This window comes from Astatotilapia calliptera, chromosome 10 (genome assembly GCF_900246225.1).
Source record: "Astatotilapia calliptera chromosome 10, fAstCal1.2, whole genome shotgun sequence".
Classification (NCBI taxonomy): domain Eukaryota; kingdom Metazoa; phylum Chordata; class Actinopteri; order Cichliformes; family Cichlidae; genus Astatotilapia; species Astatotilapia calliptera.
This window is the reverse complement of record NC_039311.1, coordinates 3,922,120-3,937,479: the sequence shown is the minus strand read 5'-3', so window position 1 is coordinate 3,937,479 and position 15,360 is coordinate 3,922,120. Positions and strand designations below refer to the sequence as shown.

General features: G+C 38.2%; 1 protein-coding gene across 10 annotated transcripts in view; it reads right to left on the bottom strand.

The window, feature by feature from the left end:
• The window catches only part of ntm (neurotrimin), a 152,764-nt gene that overhangs the window by 53,374 nt on the left and 84,030 nt on the right, over positions 1 to 15,360 (bottom strand). For all 10 annotated transcript variants that reach the window (XR_003273586.1, XR_003273587.1, XM_026181955.1 and 7 more), the window contains one exon: positions 14,561 to 14,793. Coding sequence is in view for 8 of the 10 variants with exons in the window: in XM_026181955.1 (XP_026037740.1) it covers positions 14,561 to 14,793 (233 nt within the window). In the remaining 2 variants the exon portion in view is untranslated. The remainder of the gene's footprint in view (positions 1 to 14,560; positions 14,794 to 15,360) is intronic.

Sequence of the window (15,360 nt, the reverse complement as noted above, 5' to 3'; positions counted from 1 at the left end):
GCAGTCTGGTTAAATTGTATCATGTTAGGAAAGTTGCTTTGTGTCTATGTGTCTTACATTGGAAGGGTGACTATGTCATTTATGTCAGTAAATAGAAAAATAATTTTACAAAAGCAATTCCAGGAATCTCAAGATTTTTGCTTTGAAAGGAAGTTGGGTGGTTGGCATGATGACCTGCAATTACCGTAACATGGCCAGAAAAAAAAACATCACAATAATCTTGTCCAAAGATGCAAAAACAATCAGATTTGGCTATAAATTGTGGTGATGACTTTTATTCAATTAAGACATATGATCAAGGGGAAATATTATTAAGTTAGTTATGTTCTTATGTGCAGAGGGGTAGCTCATGCAAGTTTATCTACTGAAACATAATCCAAGGGTAAGTTTGTTCACTTATTTACTATATTCTACTTCAGCATTTTTATTCAGTTTTTCCTGCCCCTTTTCTTGTCAGGGTGGATGTAAAAAACAGACGATGATATTGATAATGTCATTATTTTTGCAGCTATGCAATTATGGATGACATAATGATGATAATGATGATGCCGTAAAAGTAACAACTCTAAAAAGAACTGTATTTTACTGTCAAGGGGATGCTCTGTACCTTTTTAATGCCTTTTCAAGTGTTTTTGACTTTGCTTAAATTTAATTTATATTATAATTTAATTTTTCTTTAACAAACATAGAATCACTTTTAACTGGACCTTAAGAGACTATACAAACTAAGTAATTTAATGTGTGGTATCAAAAGGTATCAAATTTAACATCTTATATTCAATTTCTATAAGACAACTTTGAAATGTTATTCCTTTCTACCTCTGCCAAGAAGATAATACTTTTGTTAACGTGTCATTCTGTGTATAAACTAGGTAATTAGAATTCATTCTAAACATTTCAGTTTAGAATGAATTCTAATTCAACTTTGTGGGGTAGTTTTAACAATTCATTAAAATTTGCCTTACATCCATCAAGGTCTTCAAGGTCAAAGGGGTGGCCAGAGCTCAGGAGGTCATCTACTAATTGGAAAGTTGGTGGTTCAGTGCCTGGCTGCTCCAGTCTGCACGCCAAATATCATTGGGCAAGACACAAGGTTCTCTGATGCATCCATCACATCCATGTGCAGTATTTTAGAAGATTTCCTTAATGATTCACTGGTTGAAAACTGACTGAAGCCCTAAAACTTCGAAACTGTAACCCTTATAAGTGTGTATTGTCAAAGTACAGAAATTACTGCATATAGATTTAAAATGCCAGGCCACATTTGACCTCTGACAAGCCCAATACACTGGTCTGATGGTCAAAGTAATAATAATGCTATATGGAGCTATCTAAAACTTTCTTACTGCCATTATTTGTACTGGCAACATATTAAACTAGAGAATGATTTATGGGGATTTTAAATATTACATTACTTTGGACATCTGACTTCTTTGAAATCAAATAAGATCTGTCAAGGCAGTCAGAAAAATATACTGTATTATAATAAGCTATATAAGCTGAAGTTATTAATGTGTAGTTATGTAACTGGTTATTATTACAAATGAATACCTATTATCCCTTACCTACTCTCATATGTATGTATAATCAACGTAGATATTTGCATTGCAACCTTGATCTGATTTTTATAGCACTAAAAGCTTCTTAGCACTTTTTTAAAGAACAAAGAAAACAAAATGCATATATGCAAAATACAATACTATTTCCTTATGAATAAAAGCTGCCCCAAAACTGAGCTGTCAGAGTGCTCCTTGTTTCTATTTATGTCATGGTCCTGAGTCTGACGAGTCAGTGTATTGGGTGTCCTTGTATTTTTCTATGTGCTTGTTTATTCTGTTTTATCCTTTGTTAAGGTTTGCCATTTGTTAGGGTTTTGTTCTGTGCCTTCTCCCACTTCTCTGTGTTCCCTCTGTCTGTCTATGGTGCCACACAGTCTGCTTGTGAATCTGTCTGTTTAGCTCAGTGTCTTGTCGAGTTCTCTGTGTCTGCGAGTTTCCTGTTTTATTCTGAAAGTCTCTGTCTCATGTGAGTGTGTTCACTTTACATTTCCCCTGTACCATCAGCTCTGATTTCTCCCAGGTGTGTTGCCCTCCTGTCTCTCATCCCCTTGATTACTGATGTGTGTATTTAAGCCCTGTGTGTTCTCTGCCTGTTGCTGGTTTGTCTGCGTTCATGTCCTCCGTCTCCCTGAGTAATTTCCCTGCATCTGTCTGAGTCTCTCTGTTCCTCTCCACGTTCGGTTATCACTTCAGGTTTGCTTTTTGGTTTTCCCTGTTTAGGTTACTCCATTCTGTATCTCGCCTCCCCTGCCTTGTGTATTTATTCCACCTCCCTTAATAAAGTCTCCTCACTACAGAAATGCCTGCGTTTTGGGTCCTTAAATAATTCCACACGGCTCGCCTCGACAGCCGTGACAATTTATTTTAAAAATGATCTCTTTCTGTACCTACTCACTTATTCACTACTTATTTTTTCTATACTAAAGGTTACAAAACATGAGAACTTGAGGATGGCCTGCATTCAGGGAGTTATTACTTTCCTTCCCTATGTTGTTACTTTAGGGAGTGACAGCAGAAGCAACAGCTACAATAACTCCACACACTAGTGGGACTGACCTTTACTGTTAATGTTTTTTCTCAGCTGCCACAATGAAAAATTTCTCCTGCTTTTGCTGTTGCCAAGACAACAGTGAGTTAAGACTATATCCAAGTTTTGGTTTTTCCCAAAGTTAAAAACTTAAAGCTGATTTATGAGGAAATGAGAAAATAAATATACAGTTGTGGTCAGAAATTTCTAATGGTATGAAAAATTGTTTGCCTCTTACTGATTTTCTATTTATTTGTATTTTTGTCATACTTAAACATTTCAGATGGTCAAATGTAAATATTAGACAAAGATAACCCAAGTAAACAGAAAATACAGTTTCTAAAGCCCCTTTTCCATTAGTCCCTACTTGGATTGACTCGGCACAGTTTGCCACCTGGTACCTGGTACCAGGTATTTTTTTAGTATCTGTTCACCCAGGGTTCCAAGTGACCCGAAAAGGTGCAAAAATGTGACATTGCCAGACTGCATGTCAGCAGGTATGTTCTTGATTTGACAGTGAATCCGAGTAGAGTCGTGGCGATCCGTTTGCGAGTCGATTCAAGTAGATACTAATGGAAAAGGGGCTTCAATGAGAGGCTTTAAACCTACATAGCCATGTGTGGGGAAAAAGGTGATTGGTGCTGAACAAAATTAGTCCAAGAGCACAGCAACAACTCATCCAAGAGGTCACAAAAGACCCCAGAACAACATCCAAAGACTTCTAGGCCTCACTTGTCTCAGTTAAGGTCAGTGTTCATGACTTCACCATAAGAAAAAGACTGGGCGAAAATGGTCTGCATGGGAGAGATCCAAGACGAAAAGCACTGCTTCTTCACTGCTTAAAACTCTGGATACTGTAGCTCATTGAAGAAAATAAGGACAGCCCTAGTTTTCTCTTCAGCACTGTAGCAAGGCTTACAGAAAGTCAGAGCTCTGTTGAGCCAACCTATAAGTGCTATATAAGAACCAGTCCATTTACCATGTCTATGATCGGTGGTTGTTGATCAATGGTCATGAGAATTTGCATAATTATGATGCCAGAAGCTTGTTAATGGCTACCAAAAATCTTAGCTTAGGGACATTTAACCAGATACTAGTGAGGATGTATGTGTGTATCTAAACCTGTATTGACACTGCACAAAGAAATTTAGGGAACACTCAGAAAAGATCAGATCACATCAAAATAATCATGTCCATCTATACAGATATGGACTGTGTGTTAGGAACATAAGGATGCCACGTCATTTGATGGAAATGAAAATTATCAGTGTACAGCGCTGTAATAGGAAGTGCTTCCAATGATATAATATTCATAAAGAGAAAAGAAGGAGAGCCAGTTATAATTGTTAGAATTCTCTTGGTTTTTTTCATTGTTTTGACCTCTGTAGTCAACTGCACACTCCCACAAGTCCAAGTGCTCTAAGACAAGATACCCAAAGCTTCCAAGCATATGTATCATGTCATTCTTGCCCCTTTGACCTGACCTGCTTGCTACATTGACTGTGCATTAGTAAGAAACAACACACATAGTTATTAATTACAATTATTAAAGGTGTCAGTTTAGCTCAGTGGGTGAGCAGGCGACCATATGGTGCATGGCTGGAGAGCAGTAGGTCCAAGTTCAGGTCTGACGCGTGCCCCTTTGCTGCATGTCTTTCTCTTCCTGCTTTCCTGTCTTCACTTTCCCTATCCAAAAGGCAAGAAATTACAGTGGACGTGAGATATAATTATTATGTCATTATTCATTGCCTCACTTTGCTTTCTCATTGGACATGACAGAGATGTTGTTTAGGGGAGGTTATTCAAATACTGTTTAAGTAATCATGTAATAATGGAAGGTAATGATTATTCAGTTTATATATATATATTGAACTCCCTGTGTCACCTGCTGTCCTGAGGCATCCTCTGCTCCAGAGCCTCTGCTTCTTATTGGGCCAATTTTTGGTTTGTGGTCTAACCTTAAGAGATAAATTTGATTCTTCAGCCTGTGTATCTAAGGATGATAAGTATCCAGATTTGTGGACTGCCTTGCAGTAGAGAGTTACATGGGACCAAAATGCTTTGATTTTTTGTGACATTGACATTGTCTTCTGTTTATCTCATTATATAGATCCTTCTCTTACTGTGACTAATCTCTAACCCACTGACATTTTCATTCACTTTAAAATGCTAACATGCTACCATGTCTTGTTATTGCATCCAGTAATCCTTGTTTCAAATCATGTGTTGATCATTGTCACAGTAAGACAGATATTCTTTTCTTTTGTTGGATTTTTTTAGTTTAGTTAATTTTGTATCCTTGCTTGTCTGAGTGTGTGGTCAAAATACTCAATTAATTCCAGGTTACATAAGAATTCCTTACATGTAATGGTATTCTAATGGTACTCAGTGGGTATTTGCCAATGGTCATGACAATGTGTATATTAATGATCATGAAGTTCACTTCACGACCTATTGTTAGCTAGTAGTGCTAGCAGTACTGTTTATGAGATTGGGAAAACCTGCAGTCACCTGAGAATGAAGAAGTCACCTGGATGAGTAATGAACACTATGTCCAGATGATTGAGTATGCATCGAGAAGAGAATCAAGAATGTTTTTACATAATGTGCTTAACAAGTTTTAGCCGTTGCATTTTTAGATAAAAATTATTTATTTGTATGAAAACACAGAACATACTAAGTTGAGCTTGTTATGAGAAAACTTCCCTATCGAGTATGGTACTAGCAGTGGCAGTAGAATATTTCAAATTCAGTACTGACAGCACCAATGCTACTCATGGAAAAAAATGTATATTGCAATCCCTGTGACAGAGACACTGTTATATATGACATAAACTCACTGTCTATCTGTGTGTGTGTGTGTGTGTGTGTGTGTGTGTGTGTGTGTGTATATATACACACATGTATATATACACACACACATGTATATATACACATATATACACATATATATATATATATATATATATATATATATACACATATATACACACATATATATATATATATATATACACACATATATACACATATATATATATATATATATACACACACATATATACACATATATATATATATATATATACACACATATATACACATATATATATATATATATACACACATATATATATATATATATACACACATATATATATATACACACACACACACACACACACACACACACACACACACACACACACACACACATATATACACACACACACACACACACACACATATACACACACACATACACACACACACACATATACACACACACACACACACACATATATGTATATATATGTATATATATATATATATATATACATATATATTAGGGGTGCAACGATACACAAAATTCATGGTTCGGTTCGGTTCGATACTTTGGTGTCACGGTTCGATATTTTTTCGATACAAAAAAAATGTTCATGCCTTTTTAATTTGTCATTTATTAAAATTATAAATATATATTTTAACTCAAAAGTACAGTTTTTAAATTTAACCCTAACCCTTGTGCGTGTTTTTTATTTTGACAGAGAATGCGCACCTGCGGACCACTTATGTGCAGCCCTGGTTATTTAGCTCGTCATATTGCAGCCACAGAAATTATTTTGTCCATGAAACCATAAAGCTACACTTTTTTGCCTTATAGTCTCATTTGTCATAACTGCTCCGTTTTGTGGTAAGCTTTTCTTTGGCTGTCACTTCTTCACCCTGACCTGTCTTATTTGGCTCAGCAGAACTAAAATATATATCCTGCTGCTTTTACACACGCACTCACATAAGCTCAGCGATTCTCTGCACGATCAACCTCTCACATGTTTAATCTTGCTGCGGGAGATTTCACTTGTCATGTTTGCATAGTAAGCTAACGATTAATAAGACAATGTCAGAGGAATTGGTGCACAAATTATCATCACTCACAGATCAGTGCTGTCGCTCTCTATACACAGTTCGCACGATTGCAAAGTGAAAGCAAAAAAACAAGCGCAAATTCAAACGCGATTTCAATATGTCACATATTGACAGTGGCTCACCGATGCCAATGACATACAGTGGGGCAAAAAAGTATTTAGTCAGCCACCGATTGTGCAAGTACCCCCACTTAAAATGATGACAGAGGTCAGTAATTTGCACCAGAGGTACACTTCAACTGTGAGAGACAGAATGTGAAAAAAAAATCCATGAATCCACATGGTAGGATTTGTAAAGAATTTATTCGTAAATTAGGGTGGAAAATAAGTATTTGGTCACCTCAAACAAGGAAAATCTCTGGCTCTCACAGACCTGTAACGTCTTCTGTAAGACGCTTTTCTGTCCCCCACTCGTTACCTGTATGAATGGCACCTGTTTGAACTCATCTGTATAAAAGACACCTGTCCACAGCCTCAAACAGTCAGACTCCAAACTCCGCCATGGCCAAGACCAAAGAGCTTTCGAAGGACAGCAGGAAAAGTATTGTAGACCTGCACCAGACTGGGAAGAGTGAATCTACAACAGGCAAGCAGCTTGGTGTGAAAAAATCAACTGTGGGAGCAATCATCAGAAAATGGAAGACATACAAGACCACTGATAATCTCCCTCGATCTGGGGCTCCACGCAAGATCTCATCCCGTGGGGTCAAAATAATCATGAGAACGGTGAGCAAAGATCCCAGAACCACACGGGGGGACCTGGTGAATGACCTCCAGAGAGCTGGGACCAAAGTAACAAAGGTCACCATCAGTAACACACTACAACGGCAGGGAATCAAATCCCGCAGTGCCAGACGTGTTCCGCTGCTGAAGCCAGTGCATGTCCAGGCCCGTCTGAAGTTTGCCAGAGAGCACATGGATGATACAGCAGAGGATTGGGAGAATGTCATGTGGTCAGATGAAACCAAAGTAGAACTTTTTGGTATAAACTCAACTCGTCGTGTTTGGAGGAAGAAGAATACTGAGTTGCATCCCAAGAACACCATACCTACTGTGAAGCATGGGGGTGGAAACATCATGCTATGGGGCTGTTTTTCTGCCAAGGGGACAGGACGACTGATCCGTGTTAAGGACAGAATGAATGGGGCCATGTATCGTGAGATTTTGAGCCAAAACCTCCTTCCATCAGTGAGAACTTTGAAGATGAAACGAGGTTGGGTCTTCCAACATGACAATGATCCAAAACACACCGCCCGGGCAACAAAGGAGTGGCTCCGTAAGAAGCATTTGAAAGTCCTGGAGTGGCCTAGCCAGTCTCCAGACCTCAACCCCATAGAAAATCTGCGGCGGGAGTTGAAAGTCCATGTTGCTCGGCGACAGCCCCAAAACATCACTGCTCTCGAGAAGATCTGCATGGAGGAATGGGCCAAAATACCAGCTACTGTGTGTGCAAACCTGGTAAAGACCTATAGTAAACGTTTGACCTCTGTTATTGCCAACAAAGGTTATGTTACAAAGTATTGAGTTGTATTTTTGTTATTGACCAAATACTTATTTTCCACCCTGATTTACGAATAAATTCTTTACAAATCCTACCATGTGGATTCATGGATTTTTTTTTCACATTCTGTCTCTCACAGTCGAAGTGTACCTCTGGTGCAAATTACTGACCTTTGTCATAATTTTAGGTGGGGGAACTTGCACAATCGGTGGCTGACTAAATACTTTTTTGCCCCACTGTAATTACCCAGCTACATTTCTGAAAGAATGCAAAAGCATTGACATATATTTTTCCTTCCTACAATAGCCCGACGGGCAGGGAAGAGATAGATTTTGGTAGCCCGGGGACGTCGGGCTAGCGATATTGCGAGCCCTGTATCTGATTGAGGAATCACTCATCTTTGGAAAAGAGAGTTTATTACAGAGAAATATCTCTTTCCAAAATAAAAGCTATACTATCCACTTCTTCTGGGCTATATTCTCAGCAGCATAAGGAGAATCATGTGCTAACAGCTGTCTAAATGACTCGGCTAAAGTTAGTAGCATGCTTGTTGTTAGCTCGTTAACGTGTTGGCCGTCTAGCCCCATGCACGGAGCGATCGGCGGTAGCTCGTTAACGGAGATTTGCCGTGTTGTGGCATTAAGGTCATTTCAATGAGATTAACCTGAAAGCACTAGTGGGAACACAACGAATATGACTGCACATTTACGCCGACATCATCCTAGTGCAAAGACAAGTGGAAGCAGACAAAAAAAAGCAAGCATGCTACTAACTTTAGCCGAGTCATTTAGACAGCTGTTAGCACATGATTCTCCTTATGCTGCTGAGAGAAGAAGCGGATAGTATAGCTTTTATTTTGGAAAGAGCCATTTCTCTGTAATAAACTCTCTTTTCCAAAGATGAGTGATTCCTCAATCAGATACAGGGCTCGCAATATCGCTAGCCCGACGTCCCGGAGCTAGCGATTTTTTTCAGTCGGGCTACCAAAATCTATCTCTGCCCTGCCCGTCGGGCTATTGTAGGAAAAATATATGTCAATGCTTTTGCATTCTTTCAGAAATGTAGCTGGGTAATTATGTCATTGGCATCGGTGAGCCACTGTCAATATGTGACATATTGAAGTCGCGTTTGAATTTGCGCTTGTTTTTTTGCTTTCACTTTGCAATCGTGCGAACTGTGTATAGAGAGCGACAGCACTGATCTGTGAGTGATGATAATTTGCGCACCAATTCCTCTGACATCGTCTTATTAATCGTTAGCTTACTATGCAAACATGACAAGTGAAATCTCCCGCAGCAAGCTTAAACATGTGAGAGGTTGATCGCGCAGAGAATCGCTGAGCTTATGTGAGTGCGTGTGTAAAAGCATTTCAGTTCTGCTGAGCCAAATAAGACAGGTCGGGGTGAAGAAGTGACAGCCAAAGAAAAGCTTACCACAAAACGGAGAAGTTATGACAAATCAGACTATAAGGCAAAAAGAAAGTGCAGCTTTATGGTTTCATGGACAAAAGAATTTCTGTGGCTGCAATATGATGAGCTAAATAACCAGGGCTGCACATAAGTGGTCCGCAGGTGCGCATTCGCTGTCAAAATAAAAAACACGCACAAGGGTTAGGGTTAAATTTAAAAACTGTACTTTTGAGTTAAAATATATATTTATAATTTTAATAAATGACAAATTAAAAATGCATGAACATTTTTTGTATCGAAAAAATATCGAACCGTGACACCAAAGTATCGAACCGAACCGAACCGTGAATTTTGTGTATCGTTGCACCCCTAATATATATATATATATATATATATATATATACATACATATACATATATAATATACATATATATGTATATACCAGAGGTGGGACCAAGTCATTGTTTTGCAAGTCTCAAGTAAGTCTCAAGTCTTTATCCTCAAGTCTCAAGTCAAGTCTCAAGTAATGTCAGGCAAGTCAGAGTCGAGTCTCAAGTCACTGGTGTAAAAGTCCGAGTCAAGTCACAAGTCTGAAATTTTGAATTTCAAGTCCTTTCGAGTCTTTAAAAAAAAAAAAAACGAAAAAAGAATGTTGCAGTTATATGCTAAATGTAAATATTAGACCATGTAATTTTTAAATCTGTGTTTTTCTCAACACATGACAAAATAGTGAACAAATTGTGAAATTGCACCTCTTTAAAATGCAGCTCAATTAAACCTAGCTCCAAGAATAATTTTCACCGACAGTTCTGAGATAAGCTGCATGTTATTCTTGGATGCGGTTGTAGGACCGGTGTCGTGCCAAAGTAGGTATCCCCGACAGAATTTGTTTCCCCTGTGCTGGGAGCACGCAGGAAGTACTGATGTTTTCATTTTGTGAAAAATTAGTATCATTACATTACCATTCAGTTTGAGGGTTACAACAGAAAATTATATATTTATTGCTCACGGGGTATCAGATGGGATTATTTTAATAAACCATAAACATTTTGGCTAATAACTATTTTTATTCTCCTGTAACTTTATTATATAAAGAGCTAAATCCTCCAAAGTTTCAGGAGAAATGCTGTTTGTGAACGAAAAATCAGCAATGTGGGATACTGTTTGTCCGTGATTTACACAGGGGGAACAAATTGTGGCAGGACCAGCCTGATATTATTTGTATCCCACTATAACTTCGTTGTATAAAGAGCTAAGATCTCAAAAATGTCAGGAGTAGTTAGTCATTATAAGAAGTGTTTGTAAACTAAAAATCAACAATGCGGGATACTGTTTGTCTGTGATTTGGACAGTCCAGCGTGTGCTCCCGACGCAGGGGAAACAAATTCTGTCGGGGATACCTAGTTTGGCACGATAGTAACTTCAGGTCACTGCAACAAGCCCAGGTACAGTTTACCGCCGGATGGGTACAGGACCTTGAAATGCACCGTGTAGAACGAAAGACCATCGTACGTATCATAAGTTTACCAGTCTCACAAATCGTCTTCATAAATACACAATCGTTAACCGTTTATTAATAGGACCTTTAAGCTCAACGGTAATTAATTAGCAGTGGAAATAATTTCTGGTACGCATCACAGAAATGTAGCAGTGACAATAATACTGTATGCTGTAATCGTACTGGGCAATTAGTGATACAAAAAACTTGTTTTATCCTGTGAATTATGTTTTTGTCACTGTACCATAATAACAGAAGCGAAACGCAATATTGTGTCAGGACAATTCACTATTTATGCACAATAAACAAAGGAGCATAGCGCGACAATTTCTTTTCAGCGCCAGACTTGCTTGTAACCTATATCACCAATTATGTTAAGAAAAATGACGCATTAACTACAACAGCAGACTAATCTGTGAGCTGGAGTGTTCTGGGACGTTATATTTGGTCTTTGAATGGCTGCAATCCAGGCCACCCGTCGCCTCTTTGTTACTTCGGAAACATGGCTCGAACAATTTCTCTTCAACGACGTAATCCGATAACAACCGATCTCTTTACCCGTCGGCTTTCCGTGGCTGTCATGCGACCGGCTATTGCAGTTAATAACACAACGGCTTCTTGCCATTTTTGTGTTTCTTTTTTATCGCTGTGATTTCAATTGAAAGCCTGCGTGCGCTAGTACCTCTTGCCACGAGTTCCCAGAATCCTTTGCGGTTTTACCCCTGAATGACGTCACATTTTCAATCTCTATATAATATGCATTTTAAATTTTATATTTGGGGTGAAATATCAAGTCTTTTCAAGTAAACCGGTTCAAGTCCAATCCAAGTCCCCGGTCATTGGTGTAAAAGACCAAGTCAAGTCACAAGTCTTAGAACATTTTTTCAAGTCAAGTCTAAAGTCATAAAATTAATGACTCGAGTCTGACTCGAGTCCAAGTCATGTGACTCGAGTCCACACCTCTGGTATATATATATATATACATATATATATATATATATATATATATATATATATATATATATATATATATATATATATATACATATATACACACATATATACACACACATATATATATACATACATACATACACACACATATATATACACACACACACACATATACACACACACACACACACATATACACACACACACACACACATATACATATATATATATATATATATATATATATATATATATATATATATATATATATATTAGGGGTGCAACGATATTCGTATCGATATTGAACCGTTCGATACAGTGCTTTCGGTTCGGTACGCATATGTATCGAACAATACAACATTTGTAATTTATTTTATCAACTTTCCTTCTGACGATGCTGTCTGTGTTGAGCGCTCAGTGAATCTGCGTTCGACTACTCCGCCTAGGCTGCACTGTCGAGCGCAGATCCACTGAGCGCTCAACACAGACAGCATCGTCAGAAGGAAGAGCGCAGGGCAAGCTAGCGAGACAGAAGTTAAGCTCTCCTTGCAAGATGGACCTCCCCCACTCTCATTCAGATCTGGCGTTTGGAATTATTTTGGTTTTCATGTGACGTATGACCCTGAAGGTAAGCGAGTCATGGACTAAAGTAAAACAGTATGTTGGATGTGCCACGCAATGCTTAATTACATGGGTGGGAACTAGTGTGTTAGCGCAGTTAGCTCGTTAACGTGTTGGCCGTCTAGCCCCATGCACGGGGCGATCGGCGGTAGCTCGTTAACGGAGATTTGCCGGGTTGTGGCGTTAAGGTCATTTCAACGAGATTAACCTGAAAGCACTAGTGGGAACACAATGAATATGACTGCACATTTACGCCGACATCATCCTAGTGCAAAGACAAAAACAACAAGCATGCTACCAACTTTAGCCGAGTCATTTAGACAGCTGTTAGCACATGATTCTCCTTATGCTGCTGAGAATATAGCCCAGAAGAAGCGGATAGTATAGCTTTTATTTTGGAAAGAGACATTTCTCTGTAATAAACTCTCTTTTCCAAAGATGAGTGATTCCTCAATCAGATACAGGGCTCGCAATATCGCTAGCCCGACGTCCCGGAGCTAGCGATTTTTTTCAGACGGGCTACCCTGCCCGTCGGGCTATTGTAGGAAGGAAAAATATATGTCAATGCTTTTGCATTCTTTCAGAAATGTAGCTGGGTAATTATGTCATTGGCATCGGTGAGCCACTGTCAATATGTGACATATTGAAATCGCGTTTGAATTTGCGCTTGTTTTTTTGCTTTCACTTTGCAATCGTGCGAACTGTGTATAGAGAGCGACAGCACTGATCTGTGAGTGATGATAATTTGTGCACCAATTCCTCTGACATCGTCTTATTAATCGTTAGCTTACTATGCAAACATGACAAGTGAAATCTCCCGCAGCAAGCTTAAACATGTAAGAGGTTGATCGCGCAGAGAATCGCTGAGCTTATGTGAGTGCGTGTGTAAAAGCAGCAGTATATATATTTTAGTTCTGCTGAGCCAAATAAGACAGGTCGGGGTGAAGAAGTGACAGCCAAAGAAAAGCTTACCACAAAACGGAGAAGTTATGACAAATCAGACTATAAGGCAAAAAGAAAGTGCAGCTTTATGGTTTCATGGACAAAAGAATTTCTGTGGCTGCAATATGACGAGCTAAATAACCAGGGCTGCACATAAGTGGTCCGCAGGTGCGCATTCGCTGTCAAAATAAAAAACGCGCACAAGGGTTAGGGTTAAATTTAAAAACTGTACTTTTGAGTTAAAATATATACTTATAATTTTAATAAATGACAAATTAAAAAGGCATGAACATTTTTTTGTATCGAAAAAATATCGAACCGTGACACCAAAGTATCGAACCGAACCGTGAATTTTGTGTATCGTTGCACCCCTAATATATATATATATATATATATATATATACACACACATATATATATATATATATACACACATCCACACATATATGCATGCTACATATCTGCATATCAAATAGCTCTAAACTGCCCCATTGCACTGTGTGTATACAATCCAATGCACCTCAATGTGTTCTGAATTCCATTAGGAGACTATCACAACTCCACACATCATTATAACCTAAGCATCTTAAGACCTGGTATTCTCCATTAACCTTACCTAATATAGCGGATGAGAAACACACTCCCCTCTCATTCCTTGAGCAAGGCATTTGGCATCTCATTGCTCCAGTGGAGCGATGAATGAGAAAATGAGATTTAAGAGAGGCACTGAAGGCCTGTTTTGACTCTATATGTTTTTTTTCCCACTTCAGCTCTGCTATGCTGGTGCTTTAGATAGAAGTCATAGATAGTATACTAGCAAAACAAGAAGAAAACAAAAAAAATGGATGTGTGCAAGAGGTTCTGAAAATATCTTAGCTTGAAGTCACATTCAAGAATGGCTTAAAATTGCAATAGTCATGAACAAAAAAACTAATTTGCAGCAGGCATAAGTTATGGTGTCTGTATAAGTTCAGGAAATAAAAATTTTTTATGATTACCAGAGACTCATTGCTTGTAGCACATTCGGAAAAAACAATAATTTACTAGAATTTCACATAGGACTCATTGTTGAATTTAGTATCATATCAGCAGCTGTAGCTGTCTTTATCTTGGCGTCATTACCTTGGACGAGGATGTGAACTGAGGTGGTTCTTGGTCGACTGCTTGTCTGGATTGCACACACATACTGTCCTTCATCTGTCATGTCCACATTTTCAATCTTGATGGTGAACTCCTCTTGATTAAGAGTCACCAAACTCACTCTGGGATCAATCGACCACTTGTCTTCTCCAGCATACAGTATACTTGACCGATTAAGCCATGCTGTGTGTGTGACAACATCCCCGAGTGCACACCTGTGAAGGAACAAAAACAACACTGAAAGTAGGGTTATTTTTAAGATTCAGTGATTTCCATGAGGGAGTACTCATGGAAATCACAAAAACATACTTTATATGATCAACCCCTCCCCACTACGTATAGACTTATTTTTTTAAATGACAAATTTGTATTTATTAATTTATTTTTTCCCTGTTTCTTTGAACTAAAAACATGTACTCTATTGCATGCTACATTTATGATTCAAAAATGTGCTGATGCTTATAAAAGCTGAACTTCTGGTATGACACAGTGTAGAGAGAGGGGATTGTGCAGCTGAATTTAATACGATTACTTTTAGATTATACACTAATAATAGTAAGCAAGTTCAATAGAAACGATATGTGTTGTTTTTTTATTTATTTATTAAGAATCACTGTATTACTTTTAAAAAGTAGTAGAGAGGTCCCCCATACAGAGAGACAGGCAACCAGTCATAACATAGAAACAGAAAAAAACTAGAAACACAATTTCTAATGTGCATTTTATCATGTAATTGTGAAGTAATATTCTGATGCGACACGCTGAAATTGGAATAGCAATTA